Below are 27,717 nucleotides of genomic sequence, written 5' to 3' on the forward strand. Positions count from 1 at the left end.
ATTTAAAAGAAGGATGCACCCGGCCAGGAATCTGGCAAAAAGGCTATGACAAAGAATGCATAGGTGCATTTTTTTTACTATTTCATAGAGATGTCAATTGCCCAGATATAACCATGTCTATGTCACTCAGATTTGGTGTTAGATCACATATTTTCTTACGTCACATCCCCAATACATTTGTTTTGGCCACAGCTGCGATTCTTCTGCCATAATTCTTCAGCACCTACTTATATTATTATTCACAGGTTCACGCTTGTAGGAAAAGTGCTACGTGGCAATCACCGTTTGAGCCTACAGCCGGTCTACCATGAGTGAATAAGGGGTTTAGGGTTGTTGTTGTTTTTTTTAAATCAAAACCTGCAGACGTATTTAGCATGATTGATTTGTTAGGAGATGACACTGAGATCATACTTTTTCGGTAAAAAAGATTGAAAATTATAAACTATTGGTTTTCAATCTTATAAAAACCTAACTGTCATATGATCCAAGAGTTTATTCCTATAATTGTATGATCAGATTATTTAAAAAAAAAATACAAAAAATTCTTTGAAAGCTCAGTAGACTGGTGGTAGGCAGCTACAGTTGGATATTTCGAATCGAGTCCATAACACAAAGTACATTAACTGAAAAGTGGAGACGGGTTACCTGAACATTCAATATTGGCACATGAAACCGCCACTCTTTCTCCATTATATAAAGAGAGACATGATTGCTGGATGAGTGCAACCAAAGCGCTTTCTCTTATTTGAGTTCAAGAGTCCTGCTCGCCTTTAGACTTGACAGATTGGGCTCATCGGGGGCATAGGTTGAGGAGAACGTCGAGCACTCGCATCTATGCAAGCTTCGTCCAAATCGACTACGACGGCTTCCAATATGTCTTCTTTCTGCATGTTGGTTTTGGCCGATATTAGGTTATGGGCCCACACTCCTCGCATTCGTTGCACGTGAGAGTGCGCCGCCGTTCATGCAACACTCACTGAAATCCTAATTTTCTACTGTGTTTTTTTTTTTGTAGCCCCCGCTTTTAGCCCTCACCACCAAACACAGCCATCTGCTAGCCACTCTATTGGCTATTACAACCAACAAATGGTCGGCAGTGAAAGTCGGCCACCACTAGCAACCATTGTTTGGCTGCAACTAGGAAGGGGTCAACCCCATCTTTTACAACCCTCCACCACTGCAGCTGCTAGTGGTCAGCCCAGGGTGCCGGCGGTGATGGCATTTTTGTAAGTGTTATTTTAAACATTATTTTATCATTGAAAGTGTTTTGAAAAATCACCCATCAAGTTATAATAACTGACTTTCCACGAATGTGGCGAGTACGGGTCGAATCCTCAAGGAATGAGACACATTCAAATTAAACCTAAAACATCAATTTATTAATATCACAAATGTTTACAACTACGTTAACATTATAATTCTAATTAAATGACAATCGAAAAAATGAAAATGAACTTAAACAACTTGCTAAGTCTTCTCTAGATCGCCAGAAGTAATTATGTCTTTTTACCACACGTACGTCTGCACTTTGCATTATAAATACACTTGTAGATCTGTTTCTAACTTACCAACTTAAAACAATGAAAATAAAGAGTCAGTATGGAGTCCATAATTAATTCTAAGTTACATCTACAGTTATTTCTGGACTAATTACTATATTGAACTATAATTAAAAACGAAGATAACTAAAACTATAATTTCTAACTAAACTAACTAAGTAAACCAACTCTAACTAGTCTAACTACTGTTCATATATTAACTGCAGGCTAGAAAACACAAAAAACTACGTAAAATCCATCAACTAACTAAACGACTGTGTTGCCCTTGAATAGTGCAAAATTGGATTCAAATAGGTTTTCGCAAACAGGAAGTTTTAAGGGACAGACAAAATCCGATTCTAAGTATTTCTCTTTTGTTCTCTTTCTGACAGCTTCAAGAGTCTTTCAGACTTTACGGAATTGAAAAACTCATTCAAAAACTCTGGATACAAGCGTTTCAAGTTCGATGAAAATTCTAGAACCATTTGACCCGAAATCTAAAATCGCGGAAAACCTAATTTTGTAAAACGCTAAAAAGGCAAACCAAATCAACTTGAAATGAGCTGAATTTCGGTTTGCAAACGATAACCACTCTAATGAATAGACTAGAACAATAATATTGGAAAAACTCAGAAGATTGTCACAAAATATAATGAGTGTAAACCAGAGCAAAATTCTGGTTTTTTTCTTCAATATACTATTCATTCCTCGAAACTCAGCTATGCACTATATATTCAAAATATATGTAACCCCAGTCATTCACAGCCGAATACTGACTAACTAACATAAAATATAACTAATTGCACTAAGAAGTTAGAATCTAGATTAATTACCTACATTATCTGTGAGAAGTATACATTAATACTAGAGCAAAATGCTAGGTTAAGCTAAGTTAAATTAACTAAATTACAATCATTACTAATCTAATGTAATTACCTAAGGTAAACTAATTAACTAACATTGAAACAACAAGCTTAAATATGAAACTACTATCAATTCAAGTTACAAATTAACCTAATCCTAACTAGTGCTAATGCACTAACCAGACTAACTACATGAACTCAATAACATTAATTTAATCTTAACTACCTTACTAACAACAAGTAAATGAACATACTATTCTGCTGGAATAAAATTAACAGCCTAACCTAAACATCAATATGCATTTCAAGTAGCAAATAAGAACATGTAACACTGAATACAAGTGATGTCTAATTCATATACACTATTCAACTAGAAACCTAACATGGAAACTACAACTAGACAAGGCTAATGCAAGATTTAATTCAATACACAAGTAACCTAATTAACCACTAATTAACAATTAAAAACTACTAAATGCTGCTAACACATAATTTACAATTAGCATTAGTCATACTGTGATGCCCAAATCGGGTGGAGGAAGTCCATCCGATTTTGGCTTTCTTCACTTTTTCTAAAACAAACACAACACACGATAATTAAACAATATTAAAAACTAAGTAAACACAAAATGAACACAATAGATTTCTGTTATTTAATCAAACTTACTATGTAATAAACAACTTCAGCTGGCTAGAGTCAATCTAGCCGGTTTGGGCGTTATAGAGGGAAATACATTTTCCCTCTAGAGAAACACAAAAACAGGATTAAATTAAATACCTACTGCAATTTACAGTGTTGGTTTAAGCACTAATGTATCAATCCTAAGGCTGTAACAAAATTGAAAACGCATGCATAAAGAAAACAGAAAAAAAGCACACGCAAATATGTTTTTAACTAGAAGAGGGGGATGAGAAGCTTACCGGTGGCCTATTCCGCCAATTCGAGGAGTGGGATGGTAGAGAAGAGGTAGAATTTCGCCCAGGTTGTGCGCCAACACCCTCAATGATGTTGTCCCCTTCGCTGTTGCTGCAATCTGCTGGAAACCGCGGCTGGTGGTGTTCCGATGATGGCGTGAAGCTCTGATTGCGTGGATGGTGGTAGAGCCGGCTGGCTGTGAAGGGGTAGACAACACCCCTTGCACAACTGGACCACCACCATTACTGCTGCAACCTGCAAAATACAGCAAGGAAGGTGAGTTTCAGCAAGGAGGAGAAGATAAGGGACATATGGAAAAGAAAATGAATGAAAGAGGAAGATGATGGCAACCATGGGTGCTTGGCAAAGCTTGGCAACCCAACATGAAGAAGATGGGGCGACTTGGGGCTGAGGAAGAAGGCTGGAGGAGTGAGAATAGAGTCTGGAGGCGCCCTCCCAAGAGCAAAAGACGACCCCTTTTAGGGCGTCTTTTCGTTTTTATGCCAAGAGCCCCTTTTTTTGGAAATTTCAAAAAGAGGATTAAAATGAAAATAATAGCTGGGTGCCCTTTTTGAGGGGAGTTTTAGCAAATAAAATTCAAAATAGGTTTGGACCTGGAGTGGGGTAAAATTTGGTGAGTTTTGTCCAGATCCAAGGCCCAAAATGGGCGTTTGGATCCGAAATGACTCATTTGGGCCCGAGGTCTGACATGCTTCACTAAAAATGCAATATCTCTCTCGTTTTAAGTCTGATTCAAACGAAATTCAAACCGTAGCTCAATGACATCTATATGCATCTAAGTGTGGGTTCTAAACCTATAAATGATGTATTTATGCAATAAAAATATATTATATTTATGTGTAATTAATGCATCATCAGACGACATCTGAGACCGACTGCCAAAGGCGGTGGCGACTGATGCAAGGGGGTTAGCGGGGGGCAAAACTCTATTTTTTAGAGCCCTCTACCACCGCAGCCACCAACAGCATCTGGAAACAGCCACCGAAGGTGGCCGCTAGCAGTGGTGGTTGTAACAATAGGTGTAGGGAACATGGAACGTCGTTCCCTGTCAGTTGCCTTCCGTCGCTGCAGCTGCTGGTGGACGATACATGCAAAGGCTGACCACCGGTGACGATTGCAGCCGACGGAGGTCCCCTGTAAAATTTAATTTTTTTTGGGTGGATGGTAGTCGGGAGTTCGATCAGAACAATGAACCATTTTTTGGTTCCAGGTGGATAGGGTATGCACTCGTCTCAAGGGGACCCAATCCAGACCCATATTAGTTGAGTGGATCGAGTGTGGACCTGACCTCGGGGACCCAATTTGGAGACGAACCCGTTTGTGGTTCCAGGTCTAGTTCTAAATCGGATCTGATCTTAAAACTGGGTCCAATATCCGGATCTGACCCTAGATTCGCTTTGGATCGAGTCTAGATTCAGATCGAGTTTGGATCTTGAGATCCAACCCAAGATCCTATAATAATCGGGTCTGAATCAAAATCAGATTTAGATCGCGAGATTTAACCCGAGATCTAGTTTGGATTGATTTTGGATCCAAACTGAGCCTGGATCATAATATCGAACCTGAGACCCATTTTTTATCATGTTTAGAACTAGATCATGTCTGGATCATGGGATTCAGCCTGGGATCCACTGAGACATGATCTAGATCAAAACTGGATTGGATCTGGTCTGAAACCATGTCTAGGCACTATTTACCCCTTTAAATAGTTTAACCGGTTCTATAACCGATACAGGGTGTTCCACGAGCAGTTCAAATCCCTTTTTTATAGGTTTCAACCCGTTTTTCACTGATTCTTTTATATAGAGACCTTGTTTTCACGATTTAGTGAAGGATCATGCATTTTCTAATCCAGTTTTAAGGGTTTATAGGCTTCAATACATGTTTCAGACCTGATCGGCTGTTCTAGAACCGACTCAAGGCCTTGGTTGACTGGTTTGAGGTTGTTTCAGAGTAGTTTAGAGTACTTTTTGGCTGGTTCCTGCATGAACCCTAGGTATTACCTGTAAAAGTGTATTTTTGTCATTTTCTCATGCTTTATATGTATTTATTATTATGGATACATGACTTTTGTATGACTCATGCATTCATTTTATGTTATTTTAAGTTATCCATGATATTTAAGCATGAATTATGATTAAATTCATGATATATGTGACATGTTTCATTAAAATTTTATTTATGCATATGAGATGAAGCATGAATTTATGTTTTTGATGATATAATGCATAGTTTATCATGAATATACATGCATCATCATGTGTGTACGAACATAAATTATAATACTAATATGTTATGGTAAAAGAACTCGATTAACTTACTCATGCAATCTCCAAAGTGATCTTAGTTGTGTTGATTAAGGGTTCTTTGGTCTGTGTTAAAATTCAGTATTGTGATTGTGTGTAACTTTATAAAATAATGATTCTACCTAAAGGTAGATTATTGTGTTCCAAATTCACACAGAGTATAATACCAACTCATGAAGCATGTTCGTACTCAAATATACAATGTTCAATTGCCTCTGATTACATGATCTGCTAGTTTCACCAATTTAAGTCAATTCATTGAGAATTGAAGAGTCAAAACAACTTTTTAGTATTATAGTTTCTATCAAAGTGGAACGATAATGACCCAATTATGCTTGTCTAATAAAAGATTAATAATAAAGGGTCTTAATTTTACTTTTTCAACATGCGTTTCGTTTGACCATTTATATGGTCATTTCATTTCGTTCTTATAATATTGTGTTCTTTAATTATTGACGGCTCTAATAATGTTCTTATCTTAGACATATCAAATTTTTTGAATTGGAAAGATATAATATTATTTACTTTGGGTTACATGAACATAGATTTGACTCTTAGAATCGATGAACCTCCTGCTCTTATAAAGCAGAGTATAACCGAATAGAAGGTTACCTCTGAGAAATTAGAGCACTTGAATAGACTTAGCATATTGCTTTTGAGATCAAGAGTGACTAACAATATTTGAGGCGTCATCCCTCACTGTAGGACAATGAAGAAATGCTTTGGAGTCATTGAGGCTTAGTTTGTTAGTTCTAATAAGGCTAAGGCCAACATCCTGATGTTCAAGTTGGTGTCTATGAAATATTTTGGTGATAGTCACATCCGACAATATATCTTGAAATTAAGATCTGTTGTGACAGAACTAAGAATGTCTTTAGACTCTCTCAGAAATCCTATAACCTTAAGGTTGTTAAAAGATATAGGATGAAAATTTATTCTTCTAGATCTACACTCACAGTGAAAGGGGATAAATTGAGCCTAAAGGATTGTCATTAGGATGATAATGAAAAGACTTAGACGACAACTATCTCGTATACTTCGACGTCTGGGAGTTTACAACACGCAAAAACCTGCACACGATTAGATATCACATTTGCTTTGAGAATACTTGGTAAATATCAGTTATATCTAGACATTGCACACTGGAAGGCAACGAAGAAGGTAACACATAGACCTGCACACAATTAGATATCACATTTGTTATAGGAATGTTTGATAGATATCAATCAGATCTAGGCATTGCGTACTGGAAGGCAACAAAGAAGGTCATGCGCTAATTGTAAGGAATGCAGGACTATATGTTGACCTACATAAAGATTGACTATCTAGAGGTCATTGGATACTCTGATGCAGACTTAGGAGGATGTCTCGACAATAGAAAGTTTACTACTGGATACATCTTCTTACTAATAGGTGATGTTGTCTCATGAAGAAGTAAAAAGTAGTCTACAATTGCTGCTCATACCATGGAGGCAGAATTTATTGCTCTATATGAGACTTTATATCAAGCCATTTAGATAAGAAACTTCATTATAAGTCTTGCGATTGTGAACTCTATTGAAAGACCACTGAAGATCTTTTGTGATAATGAAGTTGTTGTTTCCTTCTCGAATAACAACAATAGTTCTACCTCGTGTCGACAAATGAAGTTAAAATACTTTGTTGTTAAATAAAAGATTGAGAATCATTTAGTGTGTATTGATACAATCAATACGAGTGAAATGGTTGCAAATCTCCTTATTAAAGGGCTAGCACCGAGATTATATTTTTAACATAAAATGATTATGAGTAGATTTGATTCCTTTTGATATATGATAATACATTATTGTTATATGTAATCATATTTATGAAATTAAATTGGTTATCTATAGTTTTGTGCATTGTTGATTCTGTATAAAGTATCTCTCATTCGAGTAGAGAGAATAACATAATAACAATATTAAAGAACCAATAGAATGGGTTAGAGTCCAACATATTCATAAATGTAATCTTAACATGCTAAAACATTGAAAATGAATAATATTATAGTGCATAAAAATATGGCATCTCATATAGAGATGTTCATCTCTACGACTCATGATTCATTCTTATGATACAAGATAACATGTGAACCCACATGAAAATAAAGATAATGATAAAAAACCTCAATTGTGTGTTATTTCATGTCAATGGATCAAGTGGGAGAATGTTGGATATTTTGGATTGGGTCCAACCAGATGACCCGGTTTGACACAAGACACACTAAATGATAAGTGAGGAGGAGGTTACATGAATGTGAATAGTTCACATTCAATATGGGTATGTGAAGGGTTCACATGCATGAATGTCATGGATGTAACCCTCCACTCTTTCTCTCTTGTATAAAGAGAGGCACGGTTGCTTGATGAGTACAACCTAGGAGTTATCTCTCTCATTTGGGTTCAAGGGTCTTACTCACCTTTCAACTTGATGGCCTAGGCTCATCGTGGCCATTGATAAGTTGAGGAGAACGCCAAGCACCCGCATCTAAGCAAGCTTCGTTCAAATCGACTATGACGATATGTTTTTGTTCTCCATGCTGTTTCAATTAATAACTACCACCTATCTTCTACACTTGTAACCAACTTTTATAGGTTAAAGGGTATGTAGAATCACAACCATGTTTCATAAACATGTGATTCAAATTTCAGGTGTTTGTGTTTGTGAAAATTCTATGACACAACTTGACAAAATCTCACTTTCGCAAGGCATTGCAAACATGCCCCTAGTTATTCAAAATCTCATGAGAAATGAGTGAAATAATCCCAAATGTGATTTCAAATCTCATTGCCGTTTACTGCCGGTTTTCTCACGTTTGCTTGCATGTACAAAGTAAGCCAAATGAAAAAAAAAATGATAGAGAGAAGGAAAATTAGGGCTAAGCGAACATGAATATGATTGATTTGGAGATATGAATAGGAATCACCTTGCAGCTCTCGTTCTCATGTAAATGAGGAAATAACTTGCATTAATTTGCCTTTGCAAAATAAGAGTTGGTTTCTCACCACTCATTTTCTGCTGTTTGGTTAGCCAATGCCAATGAGATTAATTCTCTCGTTTGCGTGAGAGTCTGAATCTCATGAGACATTACCAAACATTCCCCAAGTCACATAGGAAAATAACTTATAGGGGTGGTTCGTTTCACCCTATTTCTTATGAAGCCTACTTTTCACCAGGAGCGAAATGAACACCAAAGTGATAAATGAATGGCTCAACCCACTTGTTGAATGCTCCAGGGCCATTTTCTTATGTAAAGTGGGTTGCACCTCCTCCCATGGGAAACCACTTCCTCACGCCAGCCCTTTCCCTTGAAAGTGGCTACACATTGATGGTTCTGTAATAAACGCTCCCATAACAGATCCATATTTTTTGGAATTCGTACGAGTCAGAATTTTGTGGGGGCTTTGAGTCACTCATATTCAAATTCAGAATTGCTGAAATGGAATCCGAGTCCAATTAGTAATCGGATGTAGCTTTCTCTACCAAATCCAACATGGACTTGGATTCAGTTGGATTTCCAACTCAAACCAGAACCGCTTAAATCCCTCCTGCCTTTTTAGTGTTCCCAGTCACGCTTTGGACGTGCGAAAGAGCTAAACCATGTCAGGAAAGAGAAGTCAGGGACACGAGAAAATATTGCCTAGCAAATTGGGTTTGGTAAAATAAAACCAAAGAAAACAAAATTGCTAAGATTTTCTGATTTTTTTTGTCTATTTCCTTACTACCCTAGACATTGCATGCATGTGCGAATCATGCTATTTTCCTTTGATTTTTACACAATTTTCATTGTCAGCATATACTCTTTGGATATCCCTTAACTTTTTCATTGTCCAGAATCCAGGTGTGACTGGCACGTCCTGCACAAATTTTCTTTTAAAGGCAAGCTGGGGTTAGGCAGACCCCTACCAGTTATTATTCAACATGCCACTGAGTTTTGAACCTGCAACATCCCACCACAAAGAGACGTACACTGACAGCACCTACCAACCATGCTGAACCCCTCGTTGGTGGAGACAATTCTGGCATAGGGCCGCTTTGTTTTTGCATGGGATCTGTCCCATGAATCAAACGCTCTCTAAAATATTGTTACAAACACTGGAATCGGCCCCCAAGGGGGGTTGGTGCAGTGGGGTGGGGCCTTGGCCACTAGACGGGTGGTCAAGGTGCCATTCCCACGGACGTCTCCTCTCAGCACAAGCCAACACCCACTACAGGAAAATTGTTAATTAGCGACGGATTTTTTCCATCGCAAATTAGCGACAGATTAGCTAGAGAAAACTTTTTTCATCAATCCGTCGCTAATTAGCGACAGATTAACGACAATAATTTTTCGTCGCTAATTCTCAATACAAGAAAACCACTTTAGCGAGGGATTTTTTTCCGTCGCTAATTAGCGACGGATTAGCGACGAAAAAATTCCTTCGCTAAATCCCTCGCTAATTTTCGATTTAAATCGAGCGCGAAATTTTCCCTCTCTCCCCGTTCGAAATTTAAATCGACCGTGCATGATTTAAACTGCTCTCTCTCCGTCGAAGAGCGCGCTGGAGAGCATGACGGCGACGAGGCAGTTTCACGGAGGACGGCGACGCCGGCGGTCGACGACGCCGGCGGACGACGACGACTTCGGAGGACGCAATTTCATGGAGGACGACGACGACGGAGGACGACAACGCCGGAGGACGACGACGATGGAGGACGATGACGATGGAGGACGGCAACGACTTCGGAGGACGGCGACGCTGGAGGACAACGATGACTTCGGAGGACGCAGTTTCACGGAGGACGGCAACACCAGAGGACGACGACGACGACAACTTCGGAGGACGTCGTTTCACAGAGGATGGCAGCGACGAGGCTGAGCGATTGTTGGAGGACGGCGACGCCTGTCGGGTGCGGTATAAGTCCGGCTTATTGCTGCCGAAATACCGCCCGACAGGGATCAATTTTTTTTTATTTTTTTTTAAATTTAGCGACAGATTAGCGACGGATAATGTCTGTCGCTAATCTGTCGCAAATTTGCGACGAAATTAACGGCAAATAAGTTTTTGGCCAATTAGCGAGCAAAAATTCGCGATGACCTCTATCCATCGCTAGTCCATCGCTAAACAATTTAGCGACGGATTAGCGATGGATAGAGGCCATCGCTAATCCACAATTTTCTTGTAGTGACCCAGCATAGGCCTCAGGAGCGAAGGTCCTAGCTTCGGAGTTTTATACCACCGGTATGACGACCGTAGTTATGGCAGGCTCATGAGCCAACGCGATCAGGTCTTTGTGTCGGGTGTGGTTTGTTTGAGTTATAAAAAAAAAAAAATGTAGGCTATTGGAATGGAAGCAGACCAAATACAAGTTTCTTAAATTGAATGAATTATATAACCAAGAGAGCCTATTTGAACCACCAGGTCTGCCTAGTGTTTTTTAATACGGTGAGGCTCTGTTTGGAAGCCTAGAATTCGGATGAGAATACCTTTTCCAAGTGTTGCCCAATTATGGTTTTTGTGGTGTTGCCAAAATGTGATGTTGGGGATAGGAGTTGCCAAAAACATTATTCAGGGCTCCAGCCAAAGCCTGAATTGCAGAATGGAAACCCAATTATGCTAGTTCGGTAACTAGGCGTTGTGTTGTTAGGTAATCTGCAAAACCCTAGTTAAGACTAATGTTTATACAGTTCACTATTCTTGGCCTATCTGTGGCGTAAAACAATTAAAAGCCACATTAATGAATGAAACCAACAAGATGATAATTCTTACTTGATGTGTGGTAGATCTGTGGGAATCAAGCCAATTTGTTTCGCTACTCATGTGTGCCTTAGCCAAATGTCTGATTTTTAGAGAAATGTGGGTCGACTATTTTTTTCTTTTAACCTTAATTTATTTCAACAGAATTCATAAGGTTATTCATATGATTTTCAAATTTTGAATTGTAAAAAACTTGCGTAGTTTTTTTTGGGGATACTAATGAGGGTTGCCATGTTCACTGTGGCTCTGTTGTGACCACCCCTAGCCAAGAGTGCAGAGCCCTTGTCAACAAAATAAATAAATAATAATAATAATAATAAAATCAAAACTAAGTCTCATATGATATTCACACTATTCTCATTCTTATTACAAACAACAACAACTATGCCTTCATCCCAAAACAATTGGGGTCAGCGATATGAACCAAAAAAGGTCTTCCACATGAATCCTTCTCCTCCAATCATTTCTATCCAATGCCATGTCCTCGGTGAGGTTCAAAGCATTTATATCCTTTCCTATCATCTCCATCCATGTCTTCCTAGGCCTACCCCGACCTCTTTTAACTAATATATCTTATCTTTTATTGTATTAAAAAATCAAATTGTATTCTTATCAAATTTAATCAATGTGAAACGATGATCTCATCGTCACAGGAGTAATTAAATGTGTTAGAAGTTTGAACTGCACCATTCTCGCTTTTATATTTCTCTTACTATGAATGTTTTTTTTTGTTGAACGGCAAGCTGGGTGACCCCTACTAGAACAATAGCCACCCCATGCTTGAGAGGACCCCGCTTACCACATGGGATACCACCTCGGTGGTAATCTTACTATGAATGTTGCTAGCTACAACTATGAGAACTGATGAATTTTAATGAGAAATAGTGTTTTGCAATTGGACTGAAAGTATAAAGTGAAAGATACTAGGTTCTTTGTAGGTGGGAATCTACTTTTTCACTAGATTTATATTTGTATAGGGTCATGCGTATCACTAAAAGATATGGGGAGAGATAGCAAAACCAATCTCTCTCTCTCTCTTATTTAAACATATAAGCAGCCTATTTAAGGCTTCACAATGAGCTGCTACCACAACTTGCAATTGTTGTTCAAACCAATCAGCAAGGAATTAGAGGAAGAACAATGAGAACCCTGAGGGGAGAAGTCATGCTCAATGTCCCTGCTTCCACTGCTTGGGAAATGTACAGGAACAATGAGATTGTCAGCAAAATAAACCCTGAAATGCTTGCTGCAGCTGAGTACCTGAAAGGAGATGGATCCCCTGGAAGCCTGCGCCTGTTCAAGCTAGGACCTGGTAAGTTCTTTGGAACTAGTCTTCTTTAGCCCACCTCCACAGACCATTTTTGGACTATGGTGGTGATTAATTGAACAGTTTCTTTGTTTTCAGAAGATTTTATGGGACTAACTGTGATTTGGTTCAATCTTCCCCATTGATTGCTTAAATGGATGGTGAAAAAAATGATGAGGCGCTTATGTCTAAGCATCATCATTCATTAACACAAAGTTTCAACATAATAGATTAATTTCTCCGTTTTTAGATAATTATATGCATAGATGCATGCACACATTCGAGGATATTGTTTCTTTAGTCATTGGCAGGGTGCATCTCCTCTTCTTAGTAAAAACTTTGCTCTTTTTGGTTTAAGATGAAGAAGTGATCCCAACAAGATGCAGGAAAAGTGACATGAGATGAAAATTTGACCCTTTCAAAAGAGAATTTTTTTTTTAAGAGTTTCTCTAAAGTATATCTTTTTTTATAGAGAACATTTTTCCAAGAGAAAGGTGAAAGAATGTTTCCTACCAAAAGAAAATTGTGAGGTCCACTTCCTACCACCCACCATTTCACTAACACCACAGTCACCCACCTCTAGAAAAACGGCTCTCCTCACTATAATTTTTCACTATCCATCATCCATCTCACCAGTACCACTAGGATGATTTTTCACCACCATCCATCTTACCACCACCCGGAAACCTCCCTCCCCACCATCCATCACCACCCAAAAAACGGCACCGGAGAAGCTCCACCATCACCACCACCCCATGATGATTTTCAACTACAACCATCACCATCCACCATTACCCACCACCCAAAAAACGGCACTGGAGAAGCTCCACCACCACCACCACCACCACATGATGATTTTCCACTACAACCATCACCACCATCACCTACCTCCAGGAAAACTGCAGCGGAGAAGCTCCATCCCCACCCCCTCCTCCTCTCACTTTTTTTAAGATTTTTCATTTTATTTTTAATGCTATCCAAACAAGTGAAAACTTTTCAATTTAAAAACATCATCATATCAAAACTTCTAATAGGCAAAATTTTATTTTCCTGAGAGCTTTTCTTGATTCCAAACGTGAAGCTACAAACTTGCCCTCCCTGGTGGAACTCTATGAGGAGCTTTCTTAAAGATTGCTGAGTTCAAGAACAATTTTGATTTATGTCTGTTTTCATCATGTTCTGTCACCTTATAAAAAAAGAAATTACTGCTGATAGGCCACCAGCAACCGTTCAGAAAAAAAATTTAAATTGATTCTTATTTTTTTAGCTTTCTCCTGTTTTTCTTGTGTGTATTTCTCTTTAATTTAGTGGCCACATAAATCATGCATGGAAAACAAAAAGTTTGCTCATTCGGTTGTGTTGCTTTGTCCAATATATTACAAACTCACTATTCTGGAGTATAGATTGAAAAACATGCTTGAATAATCTAGTCAGTATTGCTGCTTTGCATAATGACCAGAGTGACATTAGTAATGGATTTGAAGCTGCAAGATACAACCATAGAAAAGTGCATATATATTTGCCATTTGCAGGGCTTATAAAAACTTAGACAATCAATTAAACTTCGCTAACTAGATAACATAAAATTTTAGGCCTCAATCTTGCGCTTCAGATAGAAAATGATAAATCAGGATCTGCAAATTGCTGTGGTACACGGCAAACCGTTAGTGCACCAATCAATTATTTCTGAAACACCCCCCCTTGGGGTTGTATGTACACTTGGGAGTTTCTGGATCTACTGGGTGTTTTTGTCGAGAACATGCCCAGAAACCATTTTCCTGGATCGATGTGCTGGAAGTCATTCTCTGTATTGGCGTAACATGGGCGCGCATACTTTTGTCACTTAACATGTCAAGTTGATTTCCGTACTTTCCATATATACTGGTGTTTGATTCTTATCCATCGTTGTGGTTCAAACCATTTCTTCACATGTTCACTAAGCATGGCAGGTTCCCTACCTGCTCAAACGTTTGTAACCAAGAGTGTTATAGCCAACATCCTTTTGCTATATTCCTTGCCAAAGTATTTTTCTGCCAAGGTACTCAACTTTGGGCCCACGCGGAAAATGAAAATCTCTTCATTGGAAAACCCTCCCAAACCTTCCCAATGGACGTTTTATTTGATTTTTGGTGTGTTTTTCAAAAATCTGACCCTAGAGATGTGATCTATATGCTTTTTTTTATAGAAATCAGTTCTTAGAACATTTGATTCAGATGCATGGATAGGTTTTTATAAGTTTCAAAATCAACTGCGTACAATTTTCATAAATTTTGGAGGTTCCAAATACCATTTTTCTATCCAAAATTTATGATCCAAGTGTTGATTTATAGTAATACAATCATACTGAACACATCTGTATGGTCAGAATTTTGAAAAAAACACCACAAAATTCTCATTGGAGAGATTTGAGAGAGTTTCCATTAGAGAGGTTTTAATTCCCTTATATATATATATATATTGAAAACCTCCCAAACCTACCACTAAGAAACATTTATCAGATTTTTGGTGTTTTTTCGAAATTGTGACCTTACATAGGTGTTCAACATGATTGATTTACTAGAAATAAATACTTGGATCATGCATTTTGGATGAAAAAAATGGTATTTAGAGCCTAAAAAAATTATGAAATTTTAAGTCATTGATTGTTGAAACCAGAGTTACCGAAAGCGCCTAAGTAAAGGAGGAAGCGCGCTTCGGAAGCGCGAAACGTCACGCTTCCGAAGCGTGAGGGGAAGCATCCCCCTTTGGGAAGCATGCTTCCCTTTTATGGGAAGTGTGTTTCCCACGCTTCCCCGACGCTTCCCCCTCGCTTCCCCCATTTTTCTATTTTTTCCGCTTCTGGTTTGCTTCCTAGGTCGCTTCCGAGACGGTTTGGAATTTTCTTCTAAGTGGTCCCACGCTTCCCCGCTTCCTAAATTTTTAAAGTGCCTCGCTTCCCGCTCCCGCTTTCCGTATCACTTCCCGCTTCCTCGACTGGTAACTCTGGTTGAAACCTTATAAAAACATATCCATGCATGCATCGGAATCAAATGCTTCAAGAGCTGATTTCTATAGAAACAACTACATAGATCACATCGATAAGGTTAGAATTTTGAAAAAACACCGAAAATCCAATAAATGTTTCTTAGTGGATAGGTTTAAGAGGTTGTCTATTGGATAAGTTTTCATTTCCCTATATATATATATATATATATGGCGTAGGCCCAAAGTAGAGAGTACCTTGGCAGAAAAAATACTTTGGCAAGTAATATAGCGAAAGGATGCTGGCTATGACACTCTTGGTTACATTTCCCAATATATAATAAGGGTAACATTTGGTTGGTAATGGTGACACGAGATACAAACGGCTCCCACGACTTTTGAGCAATTATATGTGTATATCATATGTATGGTTTACACCTGTGCCTCTGCTGCAATTGTGTACATTCTTCTGCAACAGCTCTTTCTGGCCTCTACTTTTAGTTAAATTATGCAGCTGCATTAGTAAGTACATTACTGTGTATTTGTGCTTGCTTATATTGATGCACAAATAGATGCTTGTATGCTAATACACATACCTACATATAATCTGCACATGTTAGTGAGAAAGACCCTAAAAGAAGTGTTTGCTTGATGGTGAATTAGTTGTGCACGACTATGTTAAGGAATCGACGGAACACATAGAGAAGGTTGAGGTAGGCCGCTCGGTGACCTACAGTGTTGTTGCTGGTGACCTCAGGAACATGTACAATCCCTACAAGGCTACATTTTCATTTTTCCCTGTGCCTGGCTTTGAGGAAGAGAAATGCATAGCTGAATGGAAGGCAGACTTTGAGCCCTTGACACCCACCATGCCACCACCAGAGAAAGCAAAGGAAGCAGCTCTCGGGTTTCTGCGTTCGTTCGACAAGTTTTACTGTTCAATGAAATAATATGCAACTACTATGAGCTAGTTCTGCTTGTCAGTACTTTCTCAAGGTTATGTGCATCTAATTAGAAGTGTGGTAATAATGTCCGTTTATGTATATGAATAGACATAATGGTGTAGATCTTTGTGTTTCTTGGTATTTTTTTCTGATGCTTGTTGGAAGATGTGATATCTGTGCTAGACAGTGCATCAAAACTCCTGTGACTAGACTGTGAAGTTTCTATTGCATTTCAGTAATTGGGCCTGTGGCCAGAAACCAGACCATAGTCACCGGAAGCTTCTAAAAAACTCCTAATCTCGCTTCAGAAGTTCAAAATTATGCACTTCCTTTATGCTTCAAAAGTTCTATGGGAAGGTCGCTTCCTTCAATATAAAATTGTAATTTTTGTTGATGCTGAAGATGCACTTTTCATGTAAGAAAAATTAAATTTTTTTTTTTTGAAAAACGCTTTTATTGTAAAACCCACTTATAAGGGCCATTTTTTTTTTGGACAAAAGGCCTACAACACAGGTCTTATTTAGTTTTTTGATATGCCACTTCATACTCGCTCCAATTATCATTTCTTGCTTTCTCTTACACTACCTAAATACTTCATGATTTACTCATTAAGGCATGTCTTGAATGCGTGTTTCTCGTTCTAGCATCGCTTCTTGCTACTCTGGTAACTATGGGTCAGACTCTGCATCAGATTATTGTTGTTTGAGTGCATCGTTTTTGTTTAGTTTTATCACTTTTCAAGCATACATGCACAAACTTTTTCACAACAGATACTTAGGCTTTTTTCATTGATAGCATTTGCTAATAATGCATCCCCCCAGCATACGTTTGTTTGTTCATGATTTGTCATCTGACAAGTGATTCCTTCCAACCTGAAAAGAGAATGCAAAACTTTTAATCTGATTGATTGTCATATATCCAGATTCAGGCCGTTGATAATTGAACAATTGGTTCATCATTTTTTTTTACAACTGTGCCAAACAAATGTTGTTTGTTAGTGATTTATCACGAGAAAACTATTTGCTTCCAGACCTTGAAAGAGGTTATCCACTTTTTATCTCAGGATAATGTTTGGTCATGTTGTTAGTGCCCTACTATCTAGTAAAACCCACTAATTGATGTTTTTTCTGAGTACTTGGTGGATTAATTTTATAGTTAATGGACTATGTAGGTTAGGAAAAAAACATAATTTGGATCGTATGATTACATTATGTAAACAGGCCTTCCATGGGGGCTCCTTGTCCTGTAGTAGTAGCTAGTGTATGTTACCTTTGTGTTGTAACGTTGCAAGTTCAAATCCTAATGGTATGGTTGTATAACTGGCAGGGGGTTCGCCTAACCGCAGCATATATACCTATCATTAAAAAAAAAGATCTTTACAATTGCATTGAAATTTCACTAAAAGAGTGGGTGCTAATGACATGACCAAATGTTGAAACCTTTTTTATATGGCATTACTCTGAGTTGAGATAGTCTGCAAGAGGAAGATTACTCTCTGTGTTCCCTATTAAAGAAAAAGGTATGTCAGGGGGAGTGTTTCCCAGCTAAAAAAAAAGTCACAGGGATACGTATTCTAAAGCCGCTTTTTATGTTTTTTATTTTTCTTGGATCTGACTCTCCAGATGTGATCTACATACTTGATTGAGTGTGGGCGGGCCCTTGATCTTGAATTTCCAGCATATATGCAGGTATTTCAAGAGTTGAAAAATCAATGGCCTATACAACAACAACAACAACAACTATGCCTTCATCCCAAAACAATTGGGGTCGGCGATATGAACCAACAAAGAAAATCATTCTGGGTTTTCCACATGAATCCTTCTCCTCCATTCATTTCTATTCAATGCCATGTCCTCAGTGAGGTTCAAAGCATTCAAATCCTTTCCTATCACCTCCATCCATGTCTTCCTAGGCCTACCCCGACCTCTTTTAACTAATATATTTTCCCATTTCTCCATCCTTCTAACTGGAGCATCATTAGGCCTTCGTCGAATATGCCCAAACTACCGTAAACGATTCTCTCTCATCTTATTTTCAATGGGTGCAACGTCTACCTTCTTACGTATCTCCTCATTCCGAATCTTATCTTTTATTGTATTTCCACACATCCATCTCAGCATACGCATCTCAGCTACACTCATTTTTTGAATATGATGTATCTTGGCAGCCCAACATTCCGTACCATATAGTAAAGCGGGCCTAATAGTCGTCCTATAAAACTTTCCCTTCAACCGCAATGGCATTCTACGATCGCATAACACTCCAGTTGCACTCTTCCATTTCATCCACCCAACCTTTATCCTATGATTTACATCTCCATCAATTTCTCCATACTTTTGAATGATAGATCCCAAATATTTGAAAGAAACATCCACCGGTATTTCTTTCTCACCAAGCTTCACTACACTCCCATCTCTATTTCGTTGCTTACTAAATCGACATTCCATGTATTCTGTCTTACTCTTACTCAACTTAAAACCTCTTGCTTCCAATGTCTGTCTCCATAATTCTAACTTAGCATTAACCCTAGTTCTAGACTCATCAATCAAAACAATATCATCAGCAAACAACATACACCACGGCACATTTTCTTGAATTGATCTCGTAAGCTCATCCATCACTATAGCAAATAGGAAAGGGCTTAAAGCAGATCCTTGATGTAACCCAACCGTTATAGGAAAATTGGTTGTCACCCCTCCACAAGTGCGGACATTGGTTACTACTCCTTCATACATATCTTTAATTATACTAATGTACTTGAGAGAAACATCTTTCTTCATCATTGTCCACCAGAGAACGTCCCTAGGTACTCTATCGTAAGCCTTCTCCAAATCAATAAAAACCATATGCAAATCTTTGTTCCTCTCTCTATTTCTCTCAATAAGTTGTCTAATAAGATGTATAGCTTTCATAGTAGATCTTGACCTAATATAAAAATGACCTTTGCTCGCACTTGTATAAACCCTTCCAAAGCCCAATTCATAGCAAGTACTCCGCTCTAGGGAGTTGTGAGAGAGAGAGAGAGACGAAAGAAATTCATCATTACCACCACCGAAGATCAACAAAATGTTGAACCCATGAACTAAACAAGAACAAAAGCCAAAACAAATAAAAAAAAATAGAAGAGAAAAAAAATATCAGACAGATAAAACGGGCTCAGGCAGGAGCCGCTGGCCGAGAAGGCGGCAAAAGAGGGAGAGCGTCAGTAGGAGGGAGCGAAAGATCACTAAGATGCATACGCAGGATCACATAAACATCTACCAATATTTTATGCACTAAGTTATGAATGTTAACCAGAATTTGACAAAAATGAGCATCGTTGCGTGCCATCCAAACAATCCACCAAGAGGTAAGCAACCACGTCTGCCAAATCAACCTCCACATCGTGCTACGCCTAATAAAAATCGGGCTCAAGATCAGATCAAGCGCAAAGGACTCCTCCTTAACAAACACTTCTGGATGCCTCCAGGTCCTGCTAAAGAGTTTCACAAATATTGAGACAGACCAGAACAAGTAAAACGTAGATTCTTCCGCAGCTTGACAAAGCACGCACCAACTCGAGGTCTGAAGGCCCCACTTCTTTAAATTAATGTGGGTTTGAATCCTATCGTACAAAATTAACCAAGCCAGTACCTTAGAACGGGAAGAAGGGCCCTTCGCCCAAAGCACATTCTCGAGCAACCAATTAGCCCTCAGGGGGAGCAACGATCTATAGACTTTGGAGGTGAGAAACTCCCCGCTTGGCGCCAGCGCCCACTGCAACCACTGACCAAAATTTTTGGAGTCCTCAAAATGGTCTCTGAAAAATGTTAAATCCCTCAACCATGATTTACGCAAGTGCGAGAACACCAAACCCGGGGTTCCTAGACGAACCTGGATAAGAGCAGGAGCTCCATATTTAGCAAGAAACAAACGAGCACAAGGGTTATCTGGTTGGTGGGCCAACCAACATTGTTTGGCCACAAGAACAATGCTCCACAGTCTGGGCGCAGGAATGCCTAAATCAGCCATACACTGAGGTAAGACCATCGAACGTCAACCAATCAAGTGACGCTTACCCTTGAGTTGACACCCAAACTATAGAAAACCTACCAGCAAGCGCGTTAGCTGTTTCTCTACTCCCACAGGCATCATAAACATAAACATAAAAAATTCTGGAATAGTGAAAAGAACATGTTTGACTAAAGTCAGACGACCAACAATGGAGAGATAAGACGACTGCCACGATAGTAATTTGTGCTTCACTTTTTGAAGCGTAGGAGCCTATGCAGCAGAAGAGAGGCGCTTCACTTGTAACGTCAAGCCCATGTACATTATAGGCATGTCAAAATAGTGCAATTAAAAATCCTCCCCACAATTGCAAGCATATTAGACTGAACATTGAACATGGTAAGAGAGCATTTGTTCTCATTTAAAGAAAGCCCAGATAGAGAGAGGAAGAACTAAAGGATAAGCTTGAACCTAAGCATCTGCTGAACATTTGCACGACCAAAAATGATTATATCATCAACATAAGTAAGAATATGACCAGGAAAGTCTGAAACCTGCAAAGGATCAATGAAACGCGATACAGCGGCCCGCTTAAGCAAGACCACAAGACCCTCAGCAACTGCATCGAACAACAAAAACAAGAGGGGGCACCATTGCCGCAGACCCCGCCCCAGCTTGAACCAGTCTCCTCTAACACCATTGATATTTAACATAGCCTGGGCATTTGAGACCAGCTCCCTCACCCAACCAAAAAAATGACGATCAATACCAAAATTTGATAACATTTAAAATAAGAAGGGCCAATGCACGGAATTAAAAACTTTATGAAAATCTAATTTAAGAACAAAATAAGATTGACTGCTATGCTGCAAGGAATGAACAACCTCGGATGCCATGATGAATGAGTGCTAGACCCTCTTATTACGGATGAAGGAGAACTAAGAGTAAAAAAAATCTGGTGAGCCACCGATTTCAACCTATTCGCCAAAACCTTGGCAAACATCCGATAGAGAACACTTATAACCAAGATCGGGCGAAACCAAGAAATATCAGTGGCCTCATCATCTTTCGAAATGAGCGAAATAATAGCTACATGAAAATGATATGGTAGTCTGGAGTTACGATAGAACTCATCAAACATGCTCACGATGTCTAATTTAACACAGTCCCAAAAGATTCTGAAAAAGTTGACATGAAATCCGTCAATGTCAGACGCTTTTCAACCTAACAGATCCTTAATGGCCCTAAAAATCTCATCTTCAGATAACCTCCTTTGTATAGATCTGACTTGCTCATGCTGAATCGACCCAACTAGGACATTACCAAAAACACCCTCCATAGTTAACGAAGCAAAATATAAAGTCTTAAAATATAGCAAGACTACTGGATTAACATGTTGATTGAGATAGGGAACACCTCGAATGGAGATAGAAGGAACGATCTTCCTCCTATGACGATAAAAAGCGTATGAGTGAAAAATTTTAATGTTGCCATCACCAGCCGCAAACCATTTCACCCTAGACCTCTGTTTCCAACGAATTTTCTCTTTGACCCTCCAGCTTTTTAAGAGCATAGTTAACTCTAAGAACCTAGCGTGAAAACTGAAAAGTTGCAAATCAAAAAAAGAGTCGGAAGAAGACATAGACTAATACAACGCAGAAATCTCATGATCCCATGCAGCTATTTTCTGAAATTTCTCCACATTACGACTAGTGAATACAAATTTGATTTGGGCTAGTGAATGCAAAAAATGGACTTTGATTTGGGGCAGTGAATGCATAAAATGGACTTTTCTTCTCTCTTTCTTTTTCTTGTCAATAAGGATCCTACATAGGCACAAGGGATCAGCCTATACTGTGTTAAACATCAAAATTTCAGGATGGGCTTTCAATCCTACTTCAAACACATCAGTGTCCCAGCCCAAGCAACACAAACTTGAAGCACTCACTGTTGTAAAACAAACGCCTCCACACAGATCCCCCAGATTGCATGTGCTTAGCCTTGCCATTGCATATCATTGTGCTTTTGAGCAGTGGCAAGTAAAAGAAGCAGTCTCAAGCCTCCAGGCAGATGAATTGATTTCCTGGACCCGGGCCTACAGTCCATAAAGCTCACATTGGTACTCTACTATCGGCAGTGGAAAGTTGGTCATTGGATCAAGACCAAAAGAAATCATATTTGAATGAACCAAGTTTATCTTCAAGATTAGTTATTAGAAACACAGGTGACATACATACATAGTGAATCACAACCAATTTCTTCAATTAATCGAATTACAGAAAAGTAAAAGATTCAATAATCACAATTTAAATATGAAGTGTAGGAAAGAGGGTAAAACAAAACTAATCTAGGTCATGGACTTGAAGCAGCAAGAAAAGCTTAAATCTTAAAGAATTTGAATTCTATCATTTCTCTTTATAGTCATAACCCAGATTGGATTTTTCTGTCTTTCACCCTGTACTTATCAAGATGTGAAGAAATGAAATTTCAGGAGGGAAAAAGAAGAAAAGAATGCCATGAGCAAAATTCCAAGTCACACTGCACGCTAGGCACGAGCCATAGACCTCACACTAACGAGGCAATCGGAATCACCAAAAAAATATCTAGCATTCCACTTTTTCTTCTTTTCCCCAACTGGCTGCCTCTTGTGAGAACATCCCAAAGTGAAATCTCGGTGCAGCTATTCTGTTCTCTTCCGGTTCCCCCTGTGCATGCGCCAGCATCTTCATAGAGCCATGCTTCTACAAAGATGGTGACTGTTGAAGATATATGAGTAATCAGCAAATAAGCAGCTCAATAAGGTACACCAACTATTCACAGCCAACCACAATGGACTACCCTGCTTAACCTTCCCCAGGGTGTTTCATATGGAAGGCAAGACCTGAAGAAAGGGAAAGATATGCAATTGACATCTTTATAAAGCATAAGTCACAGGTGAAAACATTTTTTGGAACCAAGATCCCCAATGAATAGGTTGGCTGTGAATAATAATCAGGATACGGATCACCAGCAGGTTGGTACTCATTTTGCAGGCTACATTAAATTAAACAAAAAAAAAGAAAGAAAGAAAAAGACGCCACAAAATGCAAAATTGGGTTTGAAATCAAAGATATACTATAGAAACTGAAAATTTTCCTATATTTCCATGTACATGCTCCATGGGCATTGGAATTTGGAACACCATTATACAAATTTCTTCTCACTAAAAGAGTAGCAATAAACCAGAGTGGTATACAGTAAGAAATAAGAGATATCTTGTCACGCTGAAGCTTCCGCATGTGTTCATACACATGCTTGCAATATTGGAAAACCATGAAAAGCCTACCTCAGAAAGCACATGCATTTTCATATATAGCAGAACCCCCTGGCTCCTGCAACAGTTAACTAAGAACGACAGGAATTTTATGATACTCAATCCTATCCCTGAGCCTCTGAGGAAGGATGCATCTACCACCAAATCTTTGCTGCAAATATATCAGAATAGCAAAAACAAGCCCTACAAAAGGAACGGCAACATCCCAAGCAGCAGAGTAGAAATCCCATTCTGGATCAGCATAGAAGTAGGACGATCTAGACCCGGGAGTGTTGTAGAGGGACCTGTATGCATCATATATGTGGGGAAAGGACCGGACAACAGTTAATCCAACGAAAAAGGAAGGCGTGAGTGCCTTCTCTTTCAAGTTTGAGAATAAGTTCAGTAGAACTTGTGGGAAGAGAAATCCATCAAGGACCAGCCCAGCAAAAGATTTGAGATCTTCCAAAATGGAATGATGTATAACCGATGACTTCCAGTGAGCAAAACATGCAACCAACCCAACAAAAATATAGAGTAAACATAAAACAAAAGACTTTCTTTCTGACACCAATGAGCTTGATCTGGCAGACCATACCAACTGGAGAAACCGGAACTGCAACAGAAAAACTATCATGGTGACTAGCCTCACAACTACTTCATCCACTTTGACCCATCCGCTGCTTGATTGCAGAATCGCCTGTCTGTGTCGATTGACAAAGACAGCTTCAAAGTTGAGCACTAGAGGCAACATATGCCCAAGAGCAAGCACAGCAGTCATCACAAGTGACACAAAAGGAAGCACCTCTGGGTGTTTCTTCACATATAAAAGCTGTAACAAGACAAAGATAGATTCCAAAGTGAGGGATATAAGAACCATAGGTATCTCCATCTCCATCATAAGGATTGACATTCTCGTCTGATCTAAATATGGAACAAAAGAGAACATCTGTAAAGGCTCAAAATAAAGTGGGTCTGCATTCATCCTCATGCTCTTAATTGTGCCACTTAAGTGTTCGCTGGCAGACTTTTCTGCATTCAAAGGTGCCAACTGAAAAATCAAACTGATTTCACAATCCATGACATTAGTGCCATTTTCCTGGACAACACTGCGACAACCAATCATACAGAGATCGCCAGTCTCAGAATCATACACACCTTCAGCAGATATCACCACCATGTTTTCATGCTTCTTCTCCGAGGAAACTCCACCCCATTGAAACCTGGGAGAAAGCTGAAAGCCTATGCTATAGCTTATGTTCAATGGGCCATGACCATTATTATACTTGGGTGGCCCGCCTGCATACTCAGGATCAATTGGAGTTTTTACTGTAAATCCATTGCTATAGAAAGTTTCATAGTCATTAGCTAATGGATATAGGTAACCCCAACTGCGCTGCTTTAGTGAATTTCTCACAGCCACATCAAATCTCATGTTGCTAACGGAGTATCCATCAGGATAACGTCTTGCAGAATGCTTCCTACCAATCTTCTTGCCAACTTTACACATCTCACTCACTCGTTCAACCTGTGTGAATTCGTACTTCAAATTCAGTGGATTAACAAGATGCTGTGCCTCCTCCTGAGCAAAATCAAACAGATCAAAATACCCAGACTGATTGGACATTTTGTTACTCCAAATACTACCCGAGATAGTTTTTCTATTCTTAAGCGTCAATCTCGAAGAGAAGCCCACGTTCATCCCAATTGTACAATCACCAACAGAAGCATCTGCTAAAGAATTCGAGTGATTCAAAAATCGACAAACCGAAACGCACAATTGACTGGTTTTCTCATCCCATATCCCCTCACCGATCAATGTCATTTCAAGAGGAAAATCCTGAACAAACCCACCGAACGGAAACGCGCCGTTCGAAAACCCAAGCAACAACAAAGCTTTCCCTTCGCTGGAACAGTCTAGACTAGCGATCTCCATAGATGTCAAGAGACCTTCTTGGCCACCAAAAACGCTACAATTCTCAGATTTGCGCTTCCGATCGTATTCTACAGCGAAAGGAAGGAGGCGGGGCATCCAGTTGAGCAAGTCACATATACTTCTGTTCAAACTCTGCACACTATGCCCTGCATCAGGAACAGAACACATGCCTTTTGTTCGGGAAATCAAGCTGTAACTATGATTTCTACCAGAAACCGCTAACAGAGAAATCGGTTCGACGTTATTCGCACCGCTAGCACCACCCTTCGGTACAAATTCCAAAACTCCAGTGATCAAACTACGACTGATCGTCGAATTCTTCGCGTAGCTAAGTTTAAAAACAACAGAAAGATCGGAACTTGTACCTTTGAAAGGCGCACCCGATCCAGAGCCAACCATACACAGCTTCCCCGACGATTCGTTCCAGAAACCCCGAAGATATAGCGATACGCTGTTGCGCCTGAAAATCTTCGGTCTTCGAGGATGAAACTTGGGCAAGACCGAAACGACGGACGAATTCCACCGGCGCGCGCCTGTGATGATCAAATTGGCTTCGATCCCGAGAATTCCCGGCCGATCGGTGGCGTAGACCACCCTCTCCATGAATCGGACCGAGTTCACGGCATACAAGAGCGATTGACGGTCGTTCCCGCCTAGAAGCCGCTCTCCGCCGCGATAAGCGAAGTTCACGGGGAGGCCGATCGGCCCAGTTGGGGCTTCCTTCTTGGGAGTCGACTCCGGGACGATCGAGTCGCAGTGGGGCTTGTAGGAGATCTCGATCAAAGAAGAGGAGGGAGAGCTAAGGAGGAAGAAGAGGAGGAGGAGGGAAGGGGTCGGAGAAGGAGAAACCCTAGGAATCCAGGGGAATAAGATCGCCATTTTCGAGAAAGATTTTCCTCCCACGCGTGGGTTTCTGAAAGTCGACTCTCCCTTGGGGCCCCCTTTTTATAGACGGGGACGAGGGAGGAAGACGAAGAAATAATTTCCGCCGGTTTTACAGATCTTTTTTAACTGCCATTGTGTTTTTTATAATTTACAGGAATATCATTCCTTCACTTCTCAAGCTTAGCTCGTGTGTTTTTTTAGAGCCCACAAATTCAGATGTTAGGAAATTTCGATTTTTTTTAACGTTTTTTTTTCTTTTAATTTTTTAGAAATGTAAACATAGCATGTTTTCACTGTTCTTTCTTTCCCATTTTTGTGTTTTTATGAAGTCTTTAAAGTATGAAAGTATTATGTAATGTTATCAAATTGAATGATCAGGGCCAATTCGGATCGAATCCGACTCCTTTTCCCGCGGTTCTCGCTTCGGTTCGGCTCATCATAAATTCGTTCCTGATTGGTTTGTATAGCTGGCGAGCCGAGCCATGAGCAGCTCGTTTAGCTTAAAGAAGTCGAGCCTAAACACAGCTGTTGGGCTCGAGATAACTCATATAGATACAAAATATAATTTTTATGTATACTATATATTTAAAGTGCAATTTAAAAATAACAATGTACAAAATATATATATATATATATATATATATATATATATATATATATATATATATATATATATATATATATATATATATATATATATAAAGAATGAGGCTGGGTTCCACTCATCCCTGTCATTCTTCTCAATTGCCAATTTTATTGATGCAAGTTGTTCTCATCAAGTCTGACTTATAGATGGATTAAGCATGGTTAATTTGTTATGACTCAGTCTTTGAATTGTATTTTTTTAATATGTTTTAATTTTTATAATATTTTTCTTTTTGAATCTTTAGAAAATCTTACACATCGGATTTTGATTATTCATATACGACACATCTACTAAGTCAAATTTGATAAAAAAAAAAAAAAAACTTATCCCAACTGGACCATAGGGATTAGCGTAGGG

The 27,717-nt window shown here is 39.1% G+C and overlaps 2 protein-coding genes across 2 annotated transcripts; one reads left to right on the top strand and one right to left on the bottom strand.

The window, feature by feature from the left end:
- Positions 1–12,540: 12,540 nt before the first annotated feature.
- On the top strand, positions 12,541–16,617 carry LOC149836909 (MLP-like protein 423). The gene is made up of 2 exons (XM_090007929.1): positions 12,541–12,712; positions 16,331–16,617. Exons 1-2 carry the CDS (start codon positions 12,541–12,543, stop codon positions 16,615–16,617), a joined length of 459 nt encoding a protein of 152 aa, XP_089864055.1.
- A 7,105-nt stretch (positions 16,618–23,722) lies between these two features.
- On the bottom strand, positions 23,723–26,738 carry LOC149836910 (DUF2921 family protein, putative (DUF2921)). Its single transcript, XM_090007180.1, has one exon. The coding sequence runs from the start codon at positions 26,706–26,708 to the stop codon at positions 23,982–23,984; it is 2,727 nt and encodes a 908-aa protein (XP_089863306.1). The 5' UTR covers positions 26,709–26,738; the 3' UTR covers positions 23,723–23,981.
- Positions 26,739–27,717: the final 979 nt, after the last annotated feature.

This window comes from Nuphar pumila, chromosome 5 (genome assembly GCF_984573655.1).
Source record: "Nuphar pumila chromosome 5, dmNupPumi1.hap1.1, whole genome shotgun sequence".
NCBI classification, from domain to species: Eukaryota; Viridiplantae; Streptophyta; class Magnoliopsida; order Nymphaeales; family Nymphaeaceae; genus Nuphar; species Nuphar pumila.